At 45.3% G+C, this 27,678-nt stretch overlaps 1 protein-coding gene across 5 annotated transcripts in view; it reads right to left on the reverse strand.

Moving 5' to 3' along the window:
- Positions 1-27,678, reverse strand: part of MICU3 (mitochondrial calcium uptake family member 3) — a 526,504-nt gene that overhangs the window by 372,093 nt on the left and 126,733 nt on the right. For all 5 annotated transcript variants that reach the window (XM_069631589.1, XM_069631591.1, XM_069631592.1 and 2 more), the window contains exon 2: positions 23,744-23,897. In XM_069631589.1, the coding sequence (XP_069487690.1) occupies positions 23,744-23,897 (154 nt within the window). The remainder of the gene's footprint in view (positions 1-23,743; positions 23,898-27,678) is intronic.

The raw sequence follows: 27,678 nt of genomic DNA on the forward strand, positions 1-27,678 counted from the left end.
CCTGAGAAACCAAAGGACTAACAGTCGAGACTGGGAAAGCCACAAGGGTTAGAGGAGTCCAGAAAACCTGAACAGACAGATGCCCCACCGAGATAAAGTAAGCCTGTCTGAGGGCCCGAGTACTTTGGGAAGTCCATAAACCACAAAATATAAAGAACAACACTGGCGAGAAAGGGAACCTGGAGGGTACTAGTACTTATGAATAAACTCAGAACATTGATAAGTACCAAGTAGGAAATGGGGGAATCGTATTAGGAAAACCTTTGCTTCTTGGATAGAGAGAATCATATCAAAATGGAGAGGTTGTGAACTGTATTAAAGGACATTGATAAACCTTTCAAATATATTGGAAAGAGATCCAAGTGATTGGGTCAGGAAGAAGCCAAGAACAGAGGCTACTGCTTTTGTCTCCTCCTTTTTGTTAGGTTTTCGCAAGTGGTAGGGATTCTGGACAGCAGGACACACAGAACACCGATTCTGGGATGACCACTCCGGCGATGACCTCAGAGGACCTCTAGGATGCAATGCAAGTGGTGCACAGTGATGTCTATTTGACCAAAATAGCGGAAGGCGATCATTGTGGCAGGACAAAATATACTGGTCCTGCAACACCCCTATTTCTATTTCTTTAGAAAATATTAGAGTGGCCTGTATTGTATTGTATTGTATTTATTTATAATGCGCACCTAACCCAGGGGTAGCCAGGCGCAAAGGCAGCAAGAGGGTTGCAAAACTTTGTTACATACAGTAGGGTGAGGTCCAGCTGCGGTTACAGTGCCGGACGTATCACGCCAAATAGGAAGGGTAGAACATATACACTATAGGCAATACTATATACATATTTACATTCAATGAGGTAAGGAGCCACATGGTAGTGGCGCATCTGGGCATCGGAAGGTCGTTATGAGTCGAGAGATTTGAGCCAGTGGATAGTCCTGTGTACCCACAAGTTTCTGTCTTTGACCACCATTCACTTCTCCCCCTTTTTCAAACTGGTTTCTACCCCCTCAGTCCATAAAAACTGCATTCACAAAAAAATGTCTTCATTTCTGATTCTCCTACATCTATACACAGCTTTCGATACCATGGATCATCACACCCTTCTTGCTATCCTTTGCTATTTTGGTTTCTCTGGTTCTGTCTTACACTTACAATGGTTTCATCCTTACCCATCTGATCAAACCTTCTCCAGTTTATGGGCTGGAAAGTGTTGCCCTACTTCTCCTCTACATTATAGCATTCCCTAAGGGTCTGCCCTTGGTCCCCTTCTTTCTACACTCTATAGTATTCTACTTTCTTCTATTACTTTATAGGGTCTAACCTGTCATTTTTGCTAACTCCCCCCAAATCTTTATCCAATTCCTTCTTTTGCTGGTGGTCTTCTTTCTACTCTTACTGCTTGTCTTCTCGCTGACCAATCTTGGATGCACTCTCTTTCTGCAGATTTATGCCTCGAAAACAGACATTCTAATTTGTGCTTCCATAACTGTTGCTCCGCCTTTAGCTTCTTCTTCTCTATCCTTCCCACCCTCTCTACTTTCTCTACTTCTGCCTGTAATCTTCAGGTTATTTTTGATTCTTCCCTTTCCTTTGACTCTTCCAACACTGCACGCTCTTGTTTCAGTCGATCATATAATCTTTGTAAACTTTCCATGTTCTCCCCTTTCAAACTACTAAACTTGTATCACTTCTCTTGGCCTCTCTTGACTGGAATACTGTTCAGCCGTTGGCGTTGACCTACCTGCCTACCAACTTGCACCATTTTGGTCCATCTTCAAATTAGGTATTTGCATTCATGTTCAGCTTTCTCCTCCCATACCTCTATTTCTGCATCTCCTCTTTCAATGTATTGCCTATCTTTTGACTCAGACTTTCCCGATCATTTTCTTTGTGTTGTTCCTAAACATGTTCTTGGCCCTTGTCATTGCTGAGCTTACTTCATATTCCTCCTTCTACTTCCCTTTCTGAAAGTCAGTGTCTTCTGGTCATTCCAAAGCCTCACACTTCTTTTTCGCGTTTAGCCACAAACACTGGGTTTCTTAGCTTCTTTCTATCAGATCTATTCCTACCCTTTCTTTATTTAATTCTAATATTGAAACGTATTACCTATACTCCATATACAAAATGATTCCATTGATTATTTTTCATCATGTTCCTTTAATATTGCACTGCTTTCTTTTATCTGTACATCACTTTGGCTAAAATGCCTGACAATAAATAAAGAGAAACACAGATTAAAACAATTCCAACTACAAATCTGCCAAAGAACGATCAGGCAGACAAGATTCACACCAAAGTCTATTGTCTATATGACATTCCTCCTCAGTGAATTAACTGATCCAATTCACATTGTTCCTTTAAATCAGACCCACACACTTGGAAACACCTGGGTAGCAAGCACATTTTCCCAAAAACTAAAAATGGAACAAAATCACCAGCGGTTCAATAAAGGCCCTCTCACCAGCGGTTCAATAAAGGCCCTCAAAAAGCGTTCCGTACAGATTACATTCTGCCGCCTCAGAATTCTCTCTCTGGCTTGACTCCTTTGACCACCTCAACCCAGTGTGTTTCTGCTGGGGACATTTAGCTAAAAAGTGAAAATGTTTTTAAGAAAACAAACAATAACAATGCTGTTTTTGGTCTAGTCGCATTCATTTTCCCATACAAAAAAGGGCTTTATTAAACACCATGTAGAAAGAAACCTGCAGTACAGATTTGCAGGAAACGAGAGGGAAGTTGGGCACAAACCACCGTAGATGTGCCTTTTGCTCATTCGGGGTACATTTCTCCAGTTGTTTGTAAAATGTTAGACGGAGAATGGGGTGCCTCCGGTTCCCAAACAAAGCTTTATATAGCTCCCATGGGGCTTTGCAGCAGAGAGGCGGAGAGGCTGTTAATGAAAATCTACCCTTTGCTTTTGCGCGATGTGATCGATTATATTTGGAGGAGCAAAATGGGTGTATTAATATTAGGCTACAGGTGGGCAGGGGAAAAGGAGCACATGTAAAGTGGGGCATTTGTGGTCGGGCGAGGACCCCATTCGGGGGAGAATGTTTTTGGTTTATGAAGCCACATCCTGTGAGAATCTCACTAGAGTCCTTCGAATGAAAAAATTAAAAAATTAAAATCACTTGTTCTGAAGAGTGAAAGGGAATTATGTGGGTACATAGAAAAGTAGGAGGACACGTGGTGAGAGCCAGTGAGGACAGGGAAGACTTTTTAATTTCCTAGCATGTTCCCATTACCACGATAATTCGGAAACATTACCTTGTCATGGGAATTGCACTGCATTGTTGCAGGAATAATTACTAAATGATTTCCACAAGAAGAAAGGAGGCCATCAAATAAGCTATACATTGTTTGCGTGATAAATGATTGCGGAAATAAAAAGGGGGGAAAAAACAAAAACTTATGGACCACTGAGGTTTAGCCATTGGGCCTCATTACGACCCAGGCGGTAAGGGGTTTACGGCAGCGTAAACAGCGCCGACCCTTACCGCCTGATTCCGAGGTCCCTTAGCGCCATGGAGGATTTAACACTTGCTTTTAGCAGGTGTTAAAATCCATGGCGCTAAGGGACCTTGTTGTTATTTACGCCACCGTAATTTACGGTGGCGTAATTAACGCCTTCCCCACTCCCATTATGCCCTATGGGGCAGAAATGGGAATGGGGAAGGGTAAATGGGGATTGGGGACTTACCGCCCCGCCAACCTCGGAATGGGGCGGTAAGTCCGCCAACCACCATGGCGTAAACGTAGTTTACGCCATGGTGGTAAAGGTACGACCCAGGCGGTAACTTACCGCCTGGGTCGTAATGAGGCCCATTGTCTTTTAAACTTGCAGAGAGGTGGGATCTACTACGTGGGCAGTGGACAATGGCACTGGCTGAAGGCTAGTGGAGCCTCAGAATGCTGGCCATGGAAGTAGTGCATGGCTGTTGGGATCTCGTTAAGTGCTATGGAGGTGGGTTTGGCCTTCTTCTGAAAGGCTGGGTCCACTGTCCGTACCTTTTTTAAGTCATTGTTGACACATGGACCGTGGCCACGGCCATCAAAGGCCATGACTAGGAGGCCCAAAGAAAATATAGCATAAGAAAACCCTTGAAATTAACTGAACAATCATTAGTTACGAGACAGTTAAGGTGAGCTGATTAATCAGGAAAAAACCATGAAATTTAGCAGTTGTGGATAGTTATGGTCATCTTAACCTGGTCCCCACCAACCCCGCTGCAAAGCCCATGGGCACATACATGATATCACAGAAGGAATTACAATGCCATACACAATGGCATCTTGTTGTAGGGAAATCTATGCAAAAGAAGTATGCACAGAAAGAAAATAGCCACTTTAAAAAGGAACATGCAAGCAGGGGCCTGGTCACAGCATCTGAAAACCATAGGTGCAAAGAAATGTGTAATGTGTGCGGCCCATCTGTAATCAGAATCTATGCTCAAAGTAACAGATAAAGTGAAACCAGTTACCAGAAAGTATCCAGCAACCTTTATTAAAATGAAAAACAGTCCAATCTGAGATAAAAAGTACAGCATTTACAATGACAAACAATCTGAATTAGGCCTGCGTTTCCAGCTGTGTGTATGTTTATTTCCTTTACAGGATTAATAATCTGTATGTTGAAGCCTCCAGATATTTAAGTGTGGACCTTTTGATAGAATTCTGATTATAAACAAAATGTTATATTTTTAAGGCACATTGGGAAAAGAAAGCAGTGACATCTTCCTGACCTTCCCCCAACAAGCCAGAGGAGAGCTTGCTTTCCCATGAAAGAAATAAAACCCAAGAAGACATGTCCTGCAAGAAAAACAAAGGTCATCCATTTATAACTTACATCAGTCTCTGTGCTTGGGCTTAAATCCTTAAATATAAATTGAATTTACTCTGAATAGCAGTCAGTAGTGGTCCTCTCTCATCTAATCTGATATGACAATCCGCCAGGTTTCTCCAGAAGAAAGGAATTTAACACCTTTCAGGACTAGAGGTCTGCCCCCAGGCAGCAGACAGGTCCGGCAGTCACCAAAGAAGGCGGGACTAAAGTCAATAAAACATCCATGCCAGCTTAATTAAAAAGAACATTTGCCAAAGACCAAGCATTCACAGGGGTCATAAAAGCCCCATCCTTGGACTATCATTAAGGAACTCACACCAGATGTTCGGTTGCTGGGTTCGGATGAGATGACATATAATAATTGGGAAATGATCAGCTAGAAAGGCTCTATTAGATGGTCATAAAATGAAAGTTTTGTTAAGTTAGCTTCAATATGTAAATCAGGCAAATACCAATATATTTGCACATAAATTGCACACGTTCGTGATTTATATATTCTAGCGTCCATGCTGGAGAGCCTGTTATTATGAGCTGGAAATGGAATTTGTGTGCAAAAGTATCACAGTGGAAAAGAAAGAAAATTGTGGCACATACATCCCATGTCATTAAGAGATCATACTAGCATCAACGGACGTACGCTCATTCTCACTGATTTCCACATGCAATACAATTATATACTTCTTTATACGTCAGAATGATGTCACGCTACGTGGCAATAATGAAAAACCTATCAAGGGTCTGGATTGGTTAAGGGACACATTAAGGTATACAATCATATAGGAGCTATGTTTGTTATTGGCTGTCCGATATCAGGTGGACAACTCATGACTACCTCTTCAAACATGTCATTTTAAGCAAAATCAGTTACACAGTATTTCATTGGTTTCTCAAACTATAAGGTCCTCCGTTATATGGACCAATACAATTGATTTGGCACGCTTGTGCCATGTCTGGAACATTCAATTCAATTAGCAGCACATAAGCCAAGACCCAGATGCAAGTAGATAGGACATGACGCTGTCCTACCACCCCATTAGCCAAACATCTCTCATCACCCATGCCTTCTGCCATGAAATTCTCTTTGTACTTGGCCTTGCAGAGTATTCTTGTCCCAGGAATGCAACGGTGTATGGGCACTCACTATTGTGCCTGGAACTCCAAGTTCATGCCCTATTTTCATACTTGACTTGATAAGAGACCACGATTCTGTTCATTCTGCAAGCTTTTAAATGTTTTAACGAATTAAGACTTGGAATCTACTGTGTTCTTTCTTGCACCTTAACGTGAGAGGATTCATCCTCTGCACACACGTTCCTCCAACTGACTTCGACTTCTCAGTTCTTGACTTCAGGCCAGACAGCCTCCCAACGCAGCTCAAACAACCTGCTATTCTACTGTGACACCATCTTTCATTTTCTCTTCATGATTCTTTAGCTTACCTATTTCATGATACCAATGTCCAGTTTCTATACAATGGGGGTTTGGCCTGCATTCTATTCACTACTTATAGCTAGCCTATACGATAACTTGATCTATCTTTCATTTCAGCGTATGTACATTCTTTATACTTCTGGTTTCTGCAGCACTTTCTAACGTTTAATCTTCTTTTACACTTTTAAGGTTTGCTTGATTCTATACTTCGTAATCCCTCCTCTAGGATCCATACATTTTCTTCATTCAGTATTTCAGGACCTTGTGCGCACTTTCTTATGACGGCATCAGTTCATTTTCTTAGCTCTTTCTCATATTCCTTCAGGGAGTGCCTCCTGCAGGATGTCATCAACTCGAGAGTACATTTGATATGGTCATCTTAATTGATACCGTCTTCCATATACTTGCTGTGGTATTAGTACCATAGCTGGTGTTAGACAGGGAACAGTCTCATGTCTCCAATACAGGGTAGCTAGGGGGGTAGGATCTCCTGCGGATGCGTAGGTCTGCTTCTCTAAATTCCCCCCTCTGGTTGAGTCCTCGACCACCTCCTCAAGCTTTCCTGCATCTTTGAATCTTCTCTTGAATAAGGGTTTGTTTGGTATCAATATCTTTGTCACCCCCCTCAGAGTGCCCACATTTTCTATATGTTCATCTACACTGCAGGTCATGTAATTGCATTCTCCCCTTGGAGTACAAAAGACCCAATGTCCTACATAATTCTTATGATCTCTGGGGTACAGGAACTTAGTTTCTTCAGGTGCCACAATGCTTGCTTTTATGTGGTCTCTAATGGTACTTTCAGTCTGCACTTTGTCTTCTTTTTCATCTTTCACATCGATCATGATCTTCATTCCCACTGCTTTCTTTGCCGTTTTCTGGCATTGTCCAATTCTTATCCTTACAACACAGAATCTGAAGATTATCATCACCAACATTGCTCCAAGGAACTTAAACACATTTTCCATCCAGTCTGGAATCCATGCAAATAGAAATGAGAACCAATCATCATATCCAATAGCCTCTGTCTCCTCCTCCACTTTCGTGTGCAGTTCGGTCAACATGGTTATAGTATCCGTCAGAGTTACATTCTCACCGTCATGAGATGGTATTAAAGTACAGCAAGAAGGCTGACCTTGGCGCAAACACCTCCTTCCATTACTGTAATCATGTCAAGGACATACCTGTTCTGGAGGATCATTAACCTTATGGCCCTCAACTCTTCCTTTATGGCATTAAATCCTTTTATAGTGGCATTGATTGTCTGTAACAGCTTCCAACTAGTGATCTGAAAGCCATTTGGCATTCACTGCTTCTTGGAATCCAGGCATAAATATAGATGCCATTATCATAGCAGTCATTATCAACTTGTGCTCATCCATAATCTCGTTGTAAGCTTCTATTGACTTAGTTGAGAAATAATTCTCTCTCTTCATCCGCTGGAGTGCAAGTGATCTTTTTTCAAGTGCTCATCCACTTATGAAAATCCCGCGATATTCAGGTCGCTCTGGGGAATCACCAAGGCTGAAACATGGATGAGTACAATGAAACTCATACCTCCTCAGTTCCTAGGCAACTTCATATATGCTCTGGATCCACAGGCCCAATATCGATACATTAGGACGGCATTCACTCTCCTCATTCCTTTATTCTCTCCAATTCAGACTTTACCTTTTCTTCGAAAGCACATTGTTGCATTAATGAATGGGCCTACAGCCGTTGGTCCCGATTCGTCACCCACCCATGTCGGCAGTTTAGAGTTCTTGGCCCATGACTTTAGGCACTCATTGTTCACTTTCTGCACCTAATGCACTGGTTCCTTTCTCAGTAGATGAGCAGTACAGGGCATCATCCCATTTTCCAATCCTTTGGTCGTAATCACTCGACCATAGATTAACAGCTGTGAGTGCTCCCAGCATCCAGGCATTCCAGCGTTTTCAGTTTTGTCAGAGCAATTCATCCTCTTCATTTCTTCAATTATTAGTTTGTCTTGTCCGATGGAAGGATACACAAGCATCTTGTCCATCAATCCAGGCTCTTTTTCCATTTGCGTTGTCTTGATATAATCATTCTGGTATGGGAATGTCTGTCTTGATCGCCAGCACAGGGTTTCCCCATCCCTTGTAACTGCCCTCTGGTAGTACATGCTGCTAGATGACTGAGGCACTTCGCATCAAGTGCCTGCATCTATTTTGAAATGACTGTTTTTCACTATTTTTGTACATAAGGGATGAGAGAGCAGACATACAGCTCTCATTGGATGCTCTCTTCCCCACCTTGCTGCCACATATTATTCCCAAGTGAGCCAAATTATCAAGATAGACATTTATCCCCTGGTTATCTTTTTCTGCATCCCTCGTATGGCATTTGACATGCCCAAATAGCTCAAAGAAATGATCATCATTTGTACTTGTACTAGGAAAAAGCACATGTGTTGTGTTTTCAATTGATCCACAAGAACGATAAAAGACTTCGGAATTTAAGATACAAAAAGAAGTAAAGAAAGCACATGCATATATATATCATGCATAAGAGTCTAGAAAACCATTTTGTGTGCCATGCCATTTCTTGTTGAATTGCTTGCCTTCTTGAAACTGCATTTTCTTCTCCATGGATCATTTTTAATACATATACATAAATCACATTCGTAGTCATACAATCTGCTTGATTATTGCAATCAAAAGCCTTCTTATACCTGGGCCGTTCTTTGGAACCTGGAGAAAGGTGAGAATATTAACATCTCTCTTAGCGAGGGTAGGGTATGACTGAAGCATAAACACAAAAACTGCACCCACAAACCTATGTGTATCACTATCAGTTGGTGTCATATGTTATTTTTGCAATATATTTTCTCAAAATGAATATGGGTGATCTCTCTTCCAATTTTTAATAAGGAATTGGCGCTTGGGCATCATGCCGATTTGATTTTTACTTTTTCAAAGAATCTCTAAAAAGTATGTTTAAGCTCTGGAATTCTCTGCACGTCCATGCACATCCTGTCAGTATTTTAAGGAGCGTCCAATGAATTCCAGTCCAAAAGAAATGTTTTTTAATCACACACGTTGTCCTTCTTGGTCATCCATCTAGTCTGCACAAGCAGCCAGTCTTCGTCTTGTCTTGCTTCCCAGTGAGCGGGTACTAGAGGGAGAGTCTCACCTTTGTAAATATTTACATCGCCCAAATGTAACCACGCTCCTCTTCAAGCCACCTTTAACTGCAGTAGCGGAAACTTACTCTACTTGAAATGGTCCATTAAATCTGGTAGTCATATATGTCAAATAATTGTGCCTCTCATCACCTAGAGTCTGCTGTAAACTCTGAGCATCAATTGTGGGGGCATTGGGGGCATCCTCATGTGGCACCCTGTTACTAATTTCTGATGATGGTCTGAACCTGGCTTATTTCGAAGGGCATAAAAGGCTAGGGGTAGGCAATATAGCCATCCCTTTTTCAAAGATAATCTGATCTTTGCTATTCTATCCTTTAGGAGGCCGTTGAGCCTCTCACATATCCAGTTTTCTTGTGGGCGATAAGCAGACGAAAATGTAAGCTTTATGTTCAATAAAAGCACAATATGTTCAAACAGCCCATTGACAAAGTGTGGGCCATTATCAGACCTTAATACTTCACACACCCCATCTCGGAAATACCTTGTGCACTAAGAGGTTCGCTGCGCACCTGGCAGCAGGATGTGTACAAGGACTGGTTTTGATCCATCGAGAAAAAGGGACACACCATGATCGAGAAGAAAGGGCACACCACCACTAATAGATACTTATATCCATGACATGTCTGCAGCATATCGACGTGGTCGATATGCAAATGCTGAAACGGGCAAATTGGACGGGGTATTACTCCTCTGATTGTTCTTAGTGTATGCCCAGCTGTAAACATCTGACACACGATGCAATTCACAATAAACTCTGCAACATGTTCCAATAGATTGGGAACAAACCAGTCCTCTGCAATAGTGGCATTATCTGCAGCTTGGATTCTGCATCTGTGGTATCCTCCTGTATTCAAATTAGTGAATGATCTACTTCATTCCCTCAGATGCTTTAACACACTCTTCACTGGCTCATGTCCATGTTCCGATGTTTTTCTTTCTTTCGCATGCTTGATGTGATGTTATGAATCCTGCTCATGCCAGAATACAGGAGGATCCCACAGATGCAGAACCCAAGCTGCAGATAATAGAAACCTGGCTGACAGCATCTGACCAACAGAGCTGTAACAAGGTAAATGTGATGACCGCCTCCCCGATCCTTTTAATCTTTGATCTCATCGAGACAAGTACAAAATCACGGGCCTGAAGAAGATGATGACTCACAATCATCGAAACAGGTCGACTTCCTTTTTTTAACCAAGGATATTCCAAGAAATCAACCAGGGATACCTCTCGAACAAGACCATACAACATCCTGTTGTGGAAGAAGTTCTTGCTCCTAAATCCTTTTTTAACAATCACCAAGTGATCCATGACTTGGGGACCACACACTTCTCACGAAGTTCAATAAAAGAAAAGAAAGGTCCCATGACCCATGAAAACAGTTCCTATTTGAAATGTGGCCCCAAGCTCCTCTGAGACACAAACTTCATGCCCTATTCCCCAATGGGCAGAAAACCTGCACACCCCACTCCTAAAGACAGAAGCCCACATATACTATGAGGGCTCCTAAATAAAAATTCATCAGGTATCCTCACAATTTTCCCTACTAATCCAGGTAGGCATGTTAATAAAATGCTTACCCCATACATGAAGACCTCTGGATCTACCGGAACCCCTCATAGAGCCACTTGTCCTGTAAATGCCACTATTCCTTGATCCGTGAAAGAAATCGTCATGGTAAATTTTGTCATTAAATCTCTACCCAGAATGTTAACTGGTGTTTGTTGCAAATATAACAAGGGGACAGGCATGTCACATTCCCCTATAGAAACATGTAATTTATCAGTAAAAGGAACTAAATTCATAGCTCCAGAGAACCATTGAGCATTCATGGCAATACCTGACATTGGGTATTTTCCCTCCCTTATAAAAGAGCGATTCGCCCCAGTGTCTACAAGAAAAGATAATATTTGTCTCCTATCGTCACATTGACCCTTGGTTACTCTTGGGGGCCAGGTGCTACTGATAGTACTGAACACATCAAGTCACCCTGCGAGCTGTCCTTATGAGGGTACAAATCCATCCCTTTAAAAGGGTTCCCTCCTACCACAGTGACACCCCATATCCTAGGTGTTAGTGTTTGCCCTCTGTTCACATTCCGTTGTGTCTGCATAGGTGCTTGTTGTGATTGCCCTTGCTGTTGTGCCCGCTGTGCTTGTGGCGCCTTTGTCTGATAGGATGTGTGATCCTGGGAAAAACCCTCTTGTGTATGTGTGCTGTATGGTGGTGGATGACCTGTCCCCCCTCTTGAATTTTGTCAATTTTGTTGCATGTTTCCTCGACTTATGCATACACATGCAATATGCACTACTATCCCACAATTCTAAAACAATGGGGTTGGCCCTCTGGCAAACCCACCATTATATCCTCCCTGAGTATTCCGACTTCCACCCTGGGCTTTTTGAAATCCATCTCGGATGTTATGAAATCCACCTCCTCTTCCTCTAAATCATCCACCTCTTGCTCTTGGCCAAAACCCATACCCACATTGATCCACTTGGTGTACATTATTCACATGTGATGCACACGTTGTTTCTTGCGTTGCGACTCCTTCGCCACTTGTCAATACTGCCCCTTCTATAGCAAATTTTGTCAATTTCTTCTAAACTAATCGTAGTTAGGCCCTAGGTGTAGAACCGTCCTTGCTAAGATCCGTTGATTAAAGTGGTGTCCTAATTAGTTTATCCGCAGATCACAGGAAGGGGTTGAGGTGAAGCCCATACCTCCTTTATTATATGATCGAGGGTTTCTCCTGGATACCTTGCGATTAGTTTGATATTTCACGGGTATCAGACCAAGACTCACGTCTGCGTCCAGATTAACTGCATTAAGGGCAGACCTCAAGCCCAGCCGTCATCCATAGGACTGACCGCTCTTCACCACCCTACCCCAATTGGGGCATCTTTTTCATACCGCCTGCCTTGATAAAGACCCACGTGGTCGAAACACGTGTCCACTGACCACAATTGGGACTATGAGTCCACATGAAAAAATTGATAAATGAATAAAAATTGCAGTTAAAACAGAATTTCAAAAGAAAGTGTGTGGCAAATCCACTTCTTTGAAATATCAAACTAATCGCAAGGTATCCAGAAAAACCCCTGATCATTCTTCTAAACTAACTTAGCTTCCTCAACCTTTCTGTTCTCATCTTTCTTTCTATTCTTCTCTTGTAATAATCAGCAATGATGCATGATAGTCAACTGTATCTCAGTCCATGGCTTTGCTTCCATTCCTACATGTTTTTTCATTAGTCTCTGTAGTTTTTCTGGCAATCCCAGACACAAAATATGATAGAATAATGCCAATGTCTTTTCCCAAGTCTCACGTGTCTCAATCTGCCATCTCTCTTGAATATCCTGAATATAAGCAATAGGGTTTTCATCTTCTTTCATTTTACGTGTCATAATTGCACCCATATCTGATCTATCGGTATACTGTACCCTGAGAGCCCTCCAAACATCTGCCCTACAATTATTAAATGGCGCTCCATCATGCGCCGTGTTTTGTGCCGTCACACCACCATATCCCGCTCATTTCCAAATGTCGTCAGCTCTCTCTACAAGAATAGCTGCAATAGACATTTTATGTTCCCTATGGCCAATGTATTTCCTCCTGTCATTTTCTCTAATTTGTATATCCATTTTCAAGCCCCTGAAGTCAAACTTAGTAACTTACATTTTAATGTATCCTTATCCATCCGAGGCCATGGAATATATTGCAGTCTTGCCCCCCTTGTCTAACAAGAGGAATTGTGTGAACCCCATCTTCTAACTGGACCAGATTATTCATTTATTCAATGTAGGGGTACTTGTCCCTATTCGTCTTCGTGCTGGTAACAACCATAACCTACTCACATAGGGTGGATATTCTCCTCTCGCACTACACACTCATCTTTGGGAAAGTTCGGTATGTGGTATAGGATCTGATGTTCTTTCCTTAGGGTGTCCAGATCTGAATGTCTTACCTCCTTATCCAGATTTTGACTTCCCAAGGGGTCGCATGTACTGTTCCCTTCTATTGCACAACTGAACTCCCTTTCTTCGTCTAACATTGCAACACCCCAACTGATGTGATTATTATCCTCCAGTTCCATATTTAAATCGTATCTACTGAAAGACAATGCTCTGCATTCATAACTGAACATGTATTTCTCCTAAACCTGTGTTTTTGGGATCGGGGATCGTCTGCTGCTCGCTTGAGTCACATAATCTCTGTTTTGCCTTATTTGCTGATATAACTTTTGATCCTCTCTCCAATACCTTCTGCATCATATCTTTCCTCTTCTTGGGCTACTTTACATATTTACTGAGCCACTTCTTCCATTGGGAAAACTTCATTGTTTCCCATTGCACCTGTATTTAATCACTTTGTCTTATTCGTTCTTTAAAAATGAGATTGGCATCACAATCTTGCTGCCTTCTATTCTGTTTCATTCCTTCTACTTCCCTTCGTTCTGTGGCATCCCTTCTTGCCCTCTCTTCTTCTTGGTTTTGTGCTCCCCTTCTTATTTATTCTCTTTGTCGTTCTTCTTCTCCTCTGTAATCTTTTTTTCCTTCACTCGTTGTGCCTCTCCTTCCTCTCATTATTTTTCTCCTATCCATTTCTTCTATTTCTTTCTTCCGAATTTCATACTTCCTTTGTTCCTCTGCACACTTTTCACCTTTCTCTTGCTCTTTTCTATATATATATTCAGTAAAAAAACTTTGTTAAAGGGACGTTATGGTTAAGTTGCGCTACTAAAAACCTATGAAATTCAGTGAAAAAACTTTGTTAAAGGGACGTTATGGTTCAAAGTAAAACCGAAAAACCCCTGAAATTCGGCAGTTATGGTAAGATAAGCAACCATAACTCGCGCCACCTTGCACTGCTAACACTAACACCCAGGACATCAAAGATGACATCACAAATGTCACACCAGGATGGACACCAGGGAAAGGGAAGGCAGGGTGTATAAAGAGAACACAACAGGCCATCGGGGGGGGGTCGGGAAGACCAGGAGAGAGACGCGGGGCATGAGCAGGGGGTGGAAAGAAGGGAGACATGGGGCATGAGCGGGAAAGAAGGGAGACACGGGGCATGAATGGGAGGGTGGGGGGAGAAGAAGGGAGACACGGGGCATGAGCGGGGGGTGGGGGTGAACAGGGGAGACACAGGCCATGAGCGGGGGGAAAAGGAGGGAGACAGACACGGAGCATGAGCAGGGGTGGGGGTGAACAGGAGAGACACAGGGCATGAGCGGCGGTAGGACAAGGTGGGGCCCCCACCCCCACTCATGCCCCGTGTCTGCCCTGTTCCAACAGTGCAGACACAGGGCATGGGCGGAGGGTGAAAGAAGGGAGACACGAGGCATGAGCGGGGAGTAGGGGGGAAAAGGAAGACACGGGGCATGAGCGGGGGGTTTGGGGGAAGAAGGGAGACACAGGGCATGAGCGGGGGTGGGTGGAACAAGAGGTCAACAAGGGGCATCATAGGAGGGGGGGAAAAGAGGAAGACACAGGGCATGAGCAGGGGGTGGGAGGGAACAGGAGGAAGACACAGGGCATCAGCGAGGAGTGGGGGGGCAGTAGGAAGACACGGGGCATGAGCGGGGGGTGGGGGAACAAGAGGTCAACAAGGGGCGTCATAGGAGGGGGGACAAGAGGAAGACACGGGGCATGAGCGGGGGTGGGGGTGAACAGGAGAGACACGGGGCATGAGCGGGGGTAGGGCAAGGTGGGGCCCCCACCCCCGCTCATGCCCCGTGTCTGCCCTGTTCCAACAGTGCAGACACGGGCATGAGCAGGGGTGGGGGGGGGGAGAAGGGAGACACGGGGCATGAGCGGGGAGTGGGGGGGGAGGAAGACATGGGGCATGAGCGGGGGGTGGGGCAAGGTCGGGCCCCCACCCCCGCTCATGCCCCGTGTCTGCCCTGTTTGAACAGTGCAGACACGGGGCATGAGCGGGGGGTGGGGGGGAAGAAGGGAGACACGAGGCATGAGCGGCGAGTGGGGGGAAGGAAGACACAGGGCATGAGCGGGGGGTGGGGGGAAGAAGGGAGACACGGGGCATGAGTAGTGGGGCGGCAACAGGAGAGAGACACGGGGCATGAGCGGGGGGTGGGGAGAACAGGAGACAGACACGGGGCATGAGCGGGGGGTGGGGAGAACAGGAGACAGACACGGGGCATGAGCGGGGGGTGGGGGAACAGGAGACAGATACGGGGCATGAGCGGGGGGTGGGGAGAACAGGAAACAGACACGGGGCATGAGTGGTGGGGTGGGTTTCAACAGGAGACAGACACGGGGCATGAGCGGGGGGTGGGGGGCAACAGGAGAGAGACACGGGGCATGAGCGGGGGTGGGGGTGAACAGGAGAGACACGGGGCATGAGCGGGGGTAGGGCAAGGTGGGGCCCTCACCCCTGTTCATGACCCGTGTCTGCCCTGTTCCAACAGTGCAGACACGGGGCATGAGCGGGGGGTGGAGGGGGAAAGAAGGTAGACACGGGGCATGAGCGGGGAGTGGGGGGGAAGGAAGACACGGGGCATGAGCGGGGGGTTGGGGAGAACAGGAGACAGAAACGGGGCATGAGCGTGGGGGGTGGGGGCAACAGGAGACAGACACGGGGCATGAGCGGGGGTGGGAGGAACAGGAGACAGACACGTGGCATGAGCGGGGGGTGCGGAGATCAGGAGACACACATGGGGCATGAGCGGGGGGTGGGGGGCAACAAGAGAGAGACATGGGGCATGAGCGGGTGGGGGGAACAGGAGACAGACACGGGGCATGAGCGGGTGGGGGGAACAGGAGACAGACACGGGGCATGAGCAGGGGCTGGGGGTGAACAGGGGAGAAACGGGCCATGAGCGGGGGGAAAAGGAGGGAGACAGACACGGAGCATGAGCGGGGGTGAACAGGAGAGACACGGGCATGAGCGGGGGTAGGGCAAGGTGGGGCCCCCACCCCCGCTCATGCCCTGTGTCTGCCCTGTTGCAACAGTGCAGACACGAGGCATGAGCAGTGGGTGGGGGGGGAGAAGGGAGACATGGGGCAGGAGTGGGAGGGAACAGGAGGAAGACACAGGGCATCAGCGAGGAGTGGGGGGACGGGAGGAAGACACGGGGCATGAGCGGGGGGTGGGAGGAACAAGAGGTCAACAAGGGGCATCATAGGAGGGGGGGACAAGAGGAAGACACGGGGCATGAGTGGTGGTGGGGGGCAACAGGAGAGAGACACAGGGCATGAGCGTGGGGTGGGGGGTACAGGAGAAAGACACAGGGCATGAGCGGGGGGTGGGGGCAACAGGAGAGAGACACAGGGCATGAGCGGGGGGTGGGCGGGAGGGGGGAGACACACGGGGCATGAGCGGGGGTGGGGGGGAGGGAGAGAGACACATATGGCATGAGCGGGGGGTGGGCGGGAGGGGTTGAGACACACAGGGCATGAGTGGGGGGTGGGGGGTGGGGGGAGGGAGAAAGACACACGGGGCATGAGCGGGGGTGGGGGGAGAGAGACACACGGGGCATGAGCGGGGGGTGGGGGGAGAGAGACACACAGGGCATGAGCGGGGGGTGGGGGGAGGGAGAGAGACACTCGGGGCATGGGCGGGAGGGGGAGAGACACACGTGTCATGAGCGGGGAGTGGGGGGGAGGGAGAGAGACACACGGGGCATGAGCGGGTGGTGGGGGGAGAGAGACACATGGGGCATGAGCGGGGGTGGGGGGGAGGGAGAGAGACACACGGGGCATGAGCTGGGGGGAGGGAGAGAGACACACGGGGCATGAGCGGGGGGTGGGGGGGAGAGACACGGGGCATGAGCGGGGGGTGGGGGGGAGGGAGAGAGACACACGGGGCATGAGCGGGGGTGGGGGGGGAGAGAGGCACACGGGGCATGGGCGGGAGGGGGAGAGACACACGGGGCATGAGCGGGGGTGGGGGGGAGGGAGAGAGACACACGGGGCATGAGCGGGTGGTGGGCGGGAGGGGGAAAGACACACGGGGCATGAGTGGGGGTGGGAGGGCGGGAGAGAGGCACATGGGGCATGAGCGGGGGGTGGGGGGTGGGCGAGAGACACACGGGGCATGAGCGGGGGTGGGGGGAGGGAGAGAGACACACGGGGCATGAGCGGGGGGTGGGGAGAGGGAGAGAGACACACGGGGCATGAGCGGGGGTGGGGGGGGAGAGAGACACACGGGTCATGAGCGGGGGATGGGGGAGGGAGAGAGACACATGGGGCATGGGCGGGGGGTAGGGAGAGAGAAACGCGGGGCATGAGCGGGGGTGGGGGGGAAGGAGAGAGACACGGGGCATGAGCGGGGGTGGGGGAAGGAAAGAGACACAGCGTTCGTGTGCAGGCGGCAGAGCCCGGTCCTCGGCCCTCCGCTGGCCATTGTGTGCCGATGGCGTGAGCGGGGGGCTGGAGGAACAGGGGAGACACGGAGCATGAGTGGGGGTGGGGGGCACAAGAAGGACACACGGGGCATGAGCGGGGGTGGGAGGAACAGGAGACAGACACGGGGGGGCGGACTTACTGTGCAGGCGGCAGATCCCGCTCCTGCTGACAAAGCCTCTCATGCGAGGAACAAAGATGGCGGACGTCTCTGAAGCCAGACGCACTGCGCGCTTTCACCGCATCCAATGAGAGAGCACGTCAGATGTCCGCGGACATCACGCAAGCTGCTTACCCAATCACCGTCCTGTCCGTGGAGCGAACAGGGAAATGTGTCGGCGAAGCAAACACAGATATCACTAATTTTTTCACTTACATTTTTGTCATTTTTTTCAAAACTACTGGACGGATTTACACCAAATAAAGCAAAGCACGCTTTCGGGACCAAGCCGCCGCTCCTGCCGCAAATTTGGTGTAAATCCGTCCAGCGGTTTGGGCTGTAGGCGTGAGAAAAGTTTTTTCCCATTATGTCTATGGGAAAAAACAAAGGTTTTGGGACCCCCCCTATAACTTTTCCCCTCCTGTACGAATCCTCACCAAACTTTGCAAAAATTCAAAGTGGGCCATACACTTTTTTTGCAAAGTTTGGTGAGGATTTGTCCAGGGGGAGCGAAGTTATAAGCCACCAAAAAGTGCTCTTCCTATGGAAACAGCAACTTAACCATAACTACATGTAATATATATATATATATATATATATATATATATATATATATATATATATATATATATATATATATATATATATATTTTTTTTCTATTCATTCCCTGCTTTTCCTTTCTTGGTCATTCTACCTAAACCGCTTTTCTCATATCCTCCTTTTCTTGCTCCTCTTGGTCTTCCCTTTCCCATCTAACTTGAGTAATATCTGTCCTCCCATCCATTTTTTCTGTACAAGTGTTACCTCATCGACCCTATCCTTGTCTCCTTTCCATCTCTTAATTTCTTTGTCTGTATCTGTTGATATATTTGATCTCTTGCCCCGTTCCTCTTTCTCGTATGAACTTGCACACGTCTTCCTTCTTTTTGCTCTCTTCTTGACTGTCATCACCACTATAAGTGGGGGGTGTAAATACTGGATTAATATACCACGCTGCTGCTTTCAATTCTTTTAAAGGATAAAATCCTGTCTCTTCTCTGTCTGCATTTTTATTTTCAGGCAGAGTAAGAGGAGCCGAGGGCTCACTGCCCTCCCCTTTATTCTAGTTAAGCACACACTCCTCCTGTGAGGGGTCCTCTGCCTCCTCTTGATGCATTGTCCAGAGTTCTTAAACTGCCAGTATTTTCTCTAATTTCTTTCCTGTGTATGCAGCGTGCACATATGTGGCCATGTGTTGTAATACTGCCTTTGACAATGATCCCCCTTGTGGCCATTGCATGAACATTTTATCAGCTGTGTCCTTTACCCATTCTGCACCGTACTGTTTGAGCTTGGGCACATTTCATGGTAATGTTTTACAAAGGTGCATAAGAGGAGTGTCCTCCATAATGACAAGTCACAATTAACTGTTGATACTTATCAGATTGTTAACTTGTTATATTTAATAAATCTCTACTTATCTTAAAGCTGATTGCTCAACTCTTTTAATCCCCAAAACAATTAATATGAGCAAGCACCATCAATCGCTGCTCAATCCTCTTTTGTCTCAACAACCTATCTGTCTTCTGACTGGCACCAATCATTTACTACAATTAACTCAAAACAACTTAAGTTCCAAATGTCACAATTTATCACTTTTCAGAACTTCATACATCAAATAATAATCACAACAATAACACAATACACATTAACAACCACTGTGATCACCTTCCCTTTTCCCTATAATCATTTATAGTAAGAGGTATTCTTCCTACGCCTCCAATTATATTACCCTGTATGGAGTTTTAGACGTCACTTTTCACGGTCCTGACCATGTGTATTCTCTCTCTTCATATTCCGACTGGAATTTGAGACTTCTTCTTCTATCTCCCTTGAAATAGGATTACCTAGGTGTTCCTTTATCCACACAAAATTCCTGCTACCCAACATATTGCATAAAATATCACAATCCCCCCCTTTATATTTCCATTTCCCTTAGTCTACTTACTCGACTCAAGGCCTTTGTTATTGACTCCTCCTCCAATCCGACCACTTTGCCTTCCATTCGTAGAGCGCCCGCGAAAAATGAGCAGGGATTTCTTCAAAGAGGGACCTGCCCACCGTCTCAGTTTTTCTTGCAAGTTTATTTCTATTGGCCACTCTCCATAGGAATCGCCACGATCTTTCAGCTAATGGTGGAGCATGCCCGATCGCCTGAAACTCTCAAGTCACACTAGTTTAGATCCAAACCATCTGCCCCGCTACCACATGAGTTTATGGCCCTTGGAACATGCATATGTTACAGGATGGGATTACACCAGAATAATTCTGAGTCCAAATAACTGGATGAACTGAAGAAGATGGCAAGTTGCTGTTTTATTAGCAATTGTCTAAAACAGCGAGATTACAATGAATATAACAGACGTACGCTCATTCTCTCCGATTTACACATGAAATACAATTATGTACTTCTTTATACATCAGAATGACGTCACACTACGTGGCAATAATGACAAACCTATCAAGCGTTGGGATTGCTTAAGTGACACATTTAGGTATACAATCATATAAGAGCTAGGTTTGTTATTGGCTGTCCGATATCAGCTGGACAACTCATGACTACCTCTTCAAACATGTCATTTTAAGAACAATCAGTTACACAGTATTTCATTGTTTTCTCAAACTATAAGGTCATTCGTTATATGGACTAATACAATTGGTTTGGCATGCTTGTGCCATGTATGGAACATTCAGTTCAATTAGCAGCACATAAACCAAGGCCCAGGTCCAAGTAGATAGGACATGAAGCTGCCCTACAACCCAATTAGCCCAACATCTCTCATCACCCATGCCTTCTGCCATGAAATTCTTTTTGTACTTGGCCATGCAGAGTATTCTTATCCTAGCAATGCAACGGGAGTGAGGGCACTCACTATCGTGTCTGGAACTCCAGGTTCAAGCCCTATTGACTCACGTGACAAGAGATCACGATTCTGTTCCAATTAAGACTTGGCACTTCTGTGTTCTTTCTTGCACCTGAACGTGAGAGGATTCCTCCTCCATACATATGCTCCTCTTCATCGTAGGTAGCTGACCTCGACTTCTCTATTCTTGACTTCAGGCCAGACAGCCTCCCAACACAACTCCAAAAACCTGCTATTCTACTGCAACACAGCCTTTCATTTTCTCTTCATGATTCTTTGGCTTACTTATTTCACTATACCAATTTCCAGTGTCTGTACAATGGCAGCTCCATCTGTATTCTATTCACTACTTATAGCTAGCCTATACGACGACTTGATCTATCTTGCATTTCAGCGTATGTACATTCTTTATACTTCTGATTTCTGCAGCATTTTAACGTGTAATTTTCTTCTTTTACACTTTTAAGGATCACTTGATTGTTTACTTCATAATATCTTCTCTAGGATCCATACATTTTCTTCATTCAAAATTTTGCAGGACCTTGTGCACAATTTCTTATGACGGCATCAGTTCATTTTCTTAGCTTTTTCTCATATGCCTTCAGGGGGTGCTTCCTGCAGGCTGTCATCAACTCGAGGGTACATTTGATATGGTTGTCTTAATGGATAACGTCTTCCATATACCTGCTGTGGTATTGGTACAATAGCTGGTGTTAGACAGGGCACGGTCCCATGCCTCCAATACAGGAGAGGTATGGGGGTAGGATCGCCTGCGAATGTGTACGTCTGCTCCTCTACAGGAGGAATACTGTAAAGGGCAATTGATTAAACCCTGGCACATGCCATTTGTAAGTACTGAGAAGCAGGGGTATATAAATTGAATGTACAACCTGGGAAATAAGTAAATATTTCAGAAGCGTATGTGCTTCTGGAATTATAGATATTTATAAATAGATCCTATGGTCAATCTACTTTGAGATTCCTCATCTCCTTGTATGTGCAATGCACAAACACAGAAGAGCAAAGGATATCTCAGTGTGTGCATAGAAGTAATTTCAGTAGTGTCCTGCCTACAGCATCAAGCAATGTTTTGTTACTGGTGCTGATCCATTCAAGAAAAGAGGAAAAGCATTATTAACTGCCACCTAATTTCACGCTTTTAAGTTGCCCATTGAACAAGAGAAATATATACTTTTACACATTAATGCAATAGAAACACTACTGAAAGTAGTTTAGCAAATATACACTTTCCTTTTGTAAGTGTTTAACATGTGGGAGTGGTAAGTAGCTTGTTATTTCAATTGAGTGTTCTAGAACGCTGTTGAAAGTGACATGTCTATTGAGTAAAGAAGGAGGTAACTTTTTCAATAAAGGGGAAGTAGAGAAATGTATACAGACAGGGACGTTTTGATAGCCTGATCCTGGACACTCATCCATGGTGCATGTGTGCCCAGGGTAAACAAAATGTACGATCGATTTGTTAATTTCCATTTTATTAATAAATAGAGGTTCTGTGTTACCGTGCATGTTTCTTGTACCAAAAGGGGAGGGAGGATGTTGAGAATCAATGTTATTAAATTTGAGTTCACAGGTTCATTAAACGAACTTTACTCAATAAATAAAGTGTGTGGGTCTGATTTGGGGTGGGTTGAAAATTCCCCTGAATTGGATGGCACCTGATTAAAAAATCCAACAGTGGGGGGACTTCTACCATGGTTTTGATGTGATAAATCAGCTCACCTTAACTTTCACACACACACACCACACACACACTCACCCTTTGCTGCGTACACTGTCAGAGATGTTTCAATCTTATAGGTGACACTGTGGTAGACCTCTGGAAGAAACACAAGCGATTCGGGCCCCTACCCCGTATGCCTATCAAATGCCATTCTTTGCACCAACGGACACTGCGCTAGTGGGCAAATGTCCCTGCAGTCCTCTGAGCTTCACCAGAGAAAATTAGAGTGAGGTTTGAGGTGGATATCAGCCTGACAACAAACAAACTAAGGAAGGTGAAAGGTGAAATAGATGTCAGAGGTTTTCAAGTCTCCAGCAGCCCTTTTTTCTGAACCAAACGCTCCTGCCCATCAGTGTACTTAGCGTATGGTAATAAAGCTACCAATCCCCCCCCCCTCCCATTCCTACAACTGCAATTGCCAAATCCTTGCTGCACACTGGGGTACGCCATATCAATTGAGAGATAAAAAAAAGAAAGCATGAGGTTTTAACAGTGAGAAAGTCAAATGGGAATCATCTGCACAGTCCAAGTGTAAAAGCGACGGGGAGGACACCTGGTTGGATTGCCTTGTTAGGCCTTATTCATGTGTATTATGCCATCTAATGCTTTAAGTTGATTTTCATGCCTTGCTATGCCATGTTTCGTTTGCTATGTGTGGCTTCAGGATTGAGTGTGCACCTCAATAGTATGCCCCTTGAGGTCTCTGGGCACTCCCTGCGCCAACCTGCTGTAATTCTATGTTACAACACAACACTTACACAAACTAAGCCACGCACATATGGCAACTGAAACGACCCATGCAGCAGACATCAAACAGCATAACACTACACCTCTGCAGTTTGAATACCACAGCCCTGGCCAATCCATCCTAGCACCATGGGAATATGAAGCCCCACCTTCAGAGCTCAGGGATCTCCATGCATCAACACAACAGAGCAGCATGGCCAGCTTGCGTTATTGCCCCTCTCCCTACAAACATAACACATCCCTGTTTCAGATTCTCGTGAGCACCTCGAGACCAAGCAAATGGCAGTGGGGCGCAGTGCAAATCACACTAACATCCATTACTCTTGCTTTCCTTTAATTTCGAAACATAAAATCTCCTTTCAGCATGTTCTCTTACTTCGTGGTTCATCAGTTGTGACAGATTCGAGGAAATCACGTGGCGTCATGTAGAGCTGGCCTTCATACTCAAGAGAGGCAAACGTGCGGAAGCGCTGTTCCCGCGAAGTTGCATACATGTCTAAATCTTCCATTTCAGCCCTCCTCACCGGTCCCTAAACGAAAGAAAGAAAACATTTCAGAGTGTTTCACAGCTTCAAAGACCAAAGCACGGTTCAACTTTTCAGCCTTGCCCGTCTTGTACCTGGTGCTATAGACCCATAGGGCCCCAACGCTGCATACAACCAGGGGGTAAAAATCGCAAGCATAATATAAAAACCAAAACACAGTTTTATGCAAAATATTGTACCATTAGACAATGAAAACACGCCTTCTTTCAAGACTATACAAACAAAGCATAGGGTATATATGGAACAGAAATTAAAAAACACACCTTTAGTATCCTATCCGCAGTGCTCATGCTATGTTAAAGGGGTTTCTTATAGTGCATGATGTAGGATGTGTGTGTGCCAAGGTAAGCAAGAACTGGACAGAACCGAGGTTACATTTTATTAACACACTATTACGCTATATTACATTCTATTACACACTATTAACACATTAATTACCTCTTGGTACTAATGTGGCCAGCAACACCTTACGAAAACCTGGCTGGCCGCCAAGGATATTTAGCTCTGGGTTCTCTGCTTAATTTGTACATGTATATATAATCTGCTTGTCCTCTCATTGCTATTATCATACCTGTAAATTCTGTATTATACTTGTAAACTTTGTAATTATGGTTCTGTCTGTTTTTCCTATGTTGTAACTAAGTGATGCGCCCGGTTGCCCCTGGGCCTGGTGCGCTATACAAATAAATAAAAAATACAAATGAAAAAAAAAAATACAAAAAACACAAGAGACTCTTGTGTTGAGAAAAGATACAGAGGAAATGGTCGGGATTTAGAGTTTAATGACGTTGGAAAACTAGATAGTATAATGTAGCTGGAACTCAAAAAGTGAGTGAGTGCCAACTTCGGCCTGCCACTAGGCATAGTGGACATTTCTGCTGCTGCAGCAGCAATGGTGGCTTTCAGCTCTTTTTTCCAGCTCCACCCCCGCAGTTGGAAGCGCTGCCAGTGCTTAACAATCCCACCTTTTCCCCAGATATTCCTTATTGGCTGTACCTAGCCAACCAAAGCAGGCTACAAATTCCACCTTCCAAATGATTTGAATTTTTTCCTGCACCGGGCAAGATTTTTACACCGTTGGCCTTCATCTTCTAGAGTCTGGCCAATCAGAATGGGTGTGGTCTTCGGCACCAAACCGCGAAACCACACACATAGCAGATTGCCCACCAATTCTTCACTCATCATAGCTTCCCAGCCTAGAGCATGCGTGACCTCTATGAGGGGTCATTGAATGTATGCCATGCAAAATCGCTGGTCGGCAGCATATCTCAAATGAAGGGAAATGATTTAACATCCGAGTTTGTGAACAGGAAAAGGGCGACCTTGCTGGTAAAATGGACAGTGTACCTGGCACACAACCTTAAACAGGACTATCCAACACGAGCCAGTGTGGCGGCTTCAAATGGAGGGTCATGAGTGCTGATCACCTGGCCCATATTAAACAAACTGGCTACTGGACTCTGGATGCATTGCATTCTGGAGAGCGAATAATTGGGCATTCCTAAAGGATGCCACACTCATAGCCTAGGCACACACCATCAGCTTTTATGCATGCTTGTTACTCTAAATACCCACCCTCTGAAAACCTTCTCTTTGGACTGACCGAAAAAATATGCCAAGATAGTTACAGGAAAATGCCATCGAAAAGTCTAATGATTTCCTCATATGGAAATGCCACGTGGAGCAAAAGGATATGTCATTTGTAATTTGTAATTTTTAATATTTGTAATGCTCGCCAGACCCAGGGGTATCAGGGCGCAATAGGCATCAAGAGGGTTGTTCAGCTTGGGTTACATTGCTGTACAGTATCATACATTATATGCAGACAGTCGTGAAAGGACAGTTTGTACAGGATGTGCATGAGACTGGCCAGTTACACATTTAAAAGACACAGCCAGAGCCAGTTATACAATAAAAATACAGAAGACAGTATATACAGTATGTGCAGGAGGAATGCGAGTTCCAATGTAGAGCATTGAGAGGTTTAGATGTCCCTTTCCTTGATATGTAACAAACATGACAGAAAATGGAGCATATGTCAAGGCTGGTGTGCTAGTGGTGGAAGGAAGGAGGAAGGGCATTGCTCCGTTAGACATGCGGCGGATCGAAACCACAAAGCAGGTTGCGAGTGCAGAATTCAAGGGGCCCTTGCCCCACTTGCATTCTGCGCCCACCAGCCTTATATATATATGCAAGTCCCCTGATTCACAAAGGAGACTCGTGTACAGTAAGAGGGGTGGGTATGGACTCAGCCAACTCCTAAGGACTAGATGTGAAACCCATACCCATATGTGCGTTGCTCCCAGCGACCCTGTGAGTGGAGGGCTGAAAGCGGCCTGCACCCTTGTGGGTGCTTAGTAGTCAGTGGAGGGTATGGTCAATGCACGTTCCCATTTCCACATCAGTTTCAGGAGGGCAAACATAAAACAACGGAAAATCTGTGAAAGCATTTGGGAAAATTAAAGCAAGGAGGTGACCCAACCCACATGCCTTTTTCTCCTGCCCTTGGTCTAGGATGGCAAACTGGTGCATGGATGGCAGTATTTCTAAGCGCATCCTTTTGTGAATCAGGGACGATGAAGCCAATTCCATGGCACGCGCTTCAAACAAAATTGTGCAGGTGTGCAAAAACTGCATAGTTAAAGGACTATGCAATTTTTCATTTGTGAATCAGCACATCTGTAAATTGTGCACTTTTTTCTCAACTACATGCACATGTGGCACACGCACGTGACAAAACATCTTTGTGAAACTGCCAAGTATTGTCATGAAGTGCTCTGTTACACACATCATATACCCAGTATTTTCTATCACATACCATATAACACCATCAAATGGCCAGGTACTCGCACCCTTACAACGTTGTATCAATATACCAGAGACTTGCACCATTACTGTCCAATGCCTAAGTACAGTTGTTAATGATATATGCAATTAGCAGAGCAGTTCTAGGTTCCACTGCACACTTTTTCTTGCATCGTGCGCACTGTTAAATTAATATTTTGTGCAATTCATAATACCCTCACCAAAAAGTCAGAATCCGGCACACTTTGGTCATTTTGCCACACCAACCTAGCGTAGCTTTGGGATCGAGGTGGAGCCACTATTGGTTTTTTCAAAAACATACTAAGTCAACAGACTCAGACTGCCCTATAAGGTAAAAAGGCAATGTCCGAATTGCAGGTCAAACATGCTAGTGTGGGCCAGTTTTTAGGGAAAAGTGGACCAGTTAGATGAATTACTTCATTGTACGGCTCGTAGTCTTGACCAGTGTAATTGAACAAATATTCTGTAAAATGCACAATTTGCAACACATCTTACTAACAAACTCCTCCTTGGTACTACTCAAACAGCCTATCAAAAAGAAATTGAAATGCTATTTGTGACTGTGGGACCCTTTTTCATTGAAATCTGAGCTTAACTTCATACATCACCCGAACCAGTTAGTAACTTCCTTAGTAACATTTCAAAGTTAAGTAGGCACTCCCCATAGTACAATTAAGCAATAAGCCCCGAGCTGGGGGGAATTACCACTTCAGGTAATGCCCTGGGGCCCATAGTTACAGGTCAGAGTGAAGCGAGTGACTTAATGCAGACCTGAAACTGTAATGTCCCCCACCCCCAGCAAGGGGCTTATTGCTATTAGCACTTCCGGATCGTAAGACCGGGGTACTAATAGTGTCTACTTTAAAGTTGCGAGACACCTTTGGTGTTTAGCAACGGATAAAAAGAAAGAAAAAAGATGGCCGCCGTTGAATGGCGAGAA

This window comes from Ambystoma mexicanum, chromosome 6q, assembly GCF_040938575.1.
Source record: "Ambystoma mexicanum isolate Mex_15411 chromosome 6q, UKY_AmexF1_1, whole genome shotgun sequence".
NCBI classification, from domain to species: Eukaryota; Metazoa; Chordata; class Amphibia; order Caudata; family Ambystomatidae; genus Ambystoma; species Ambystoma mexicanum.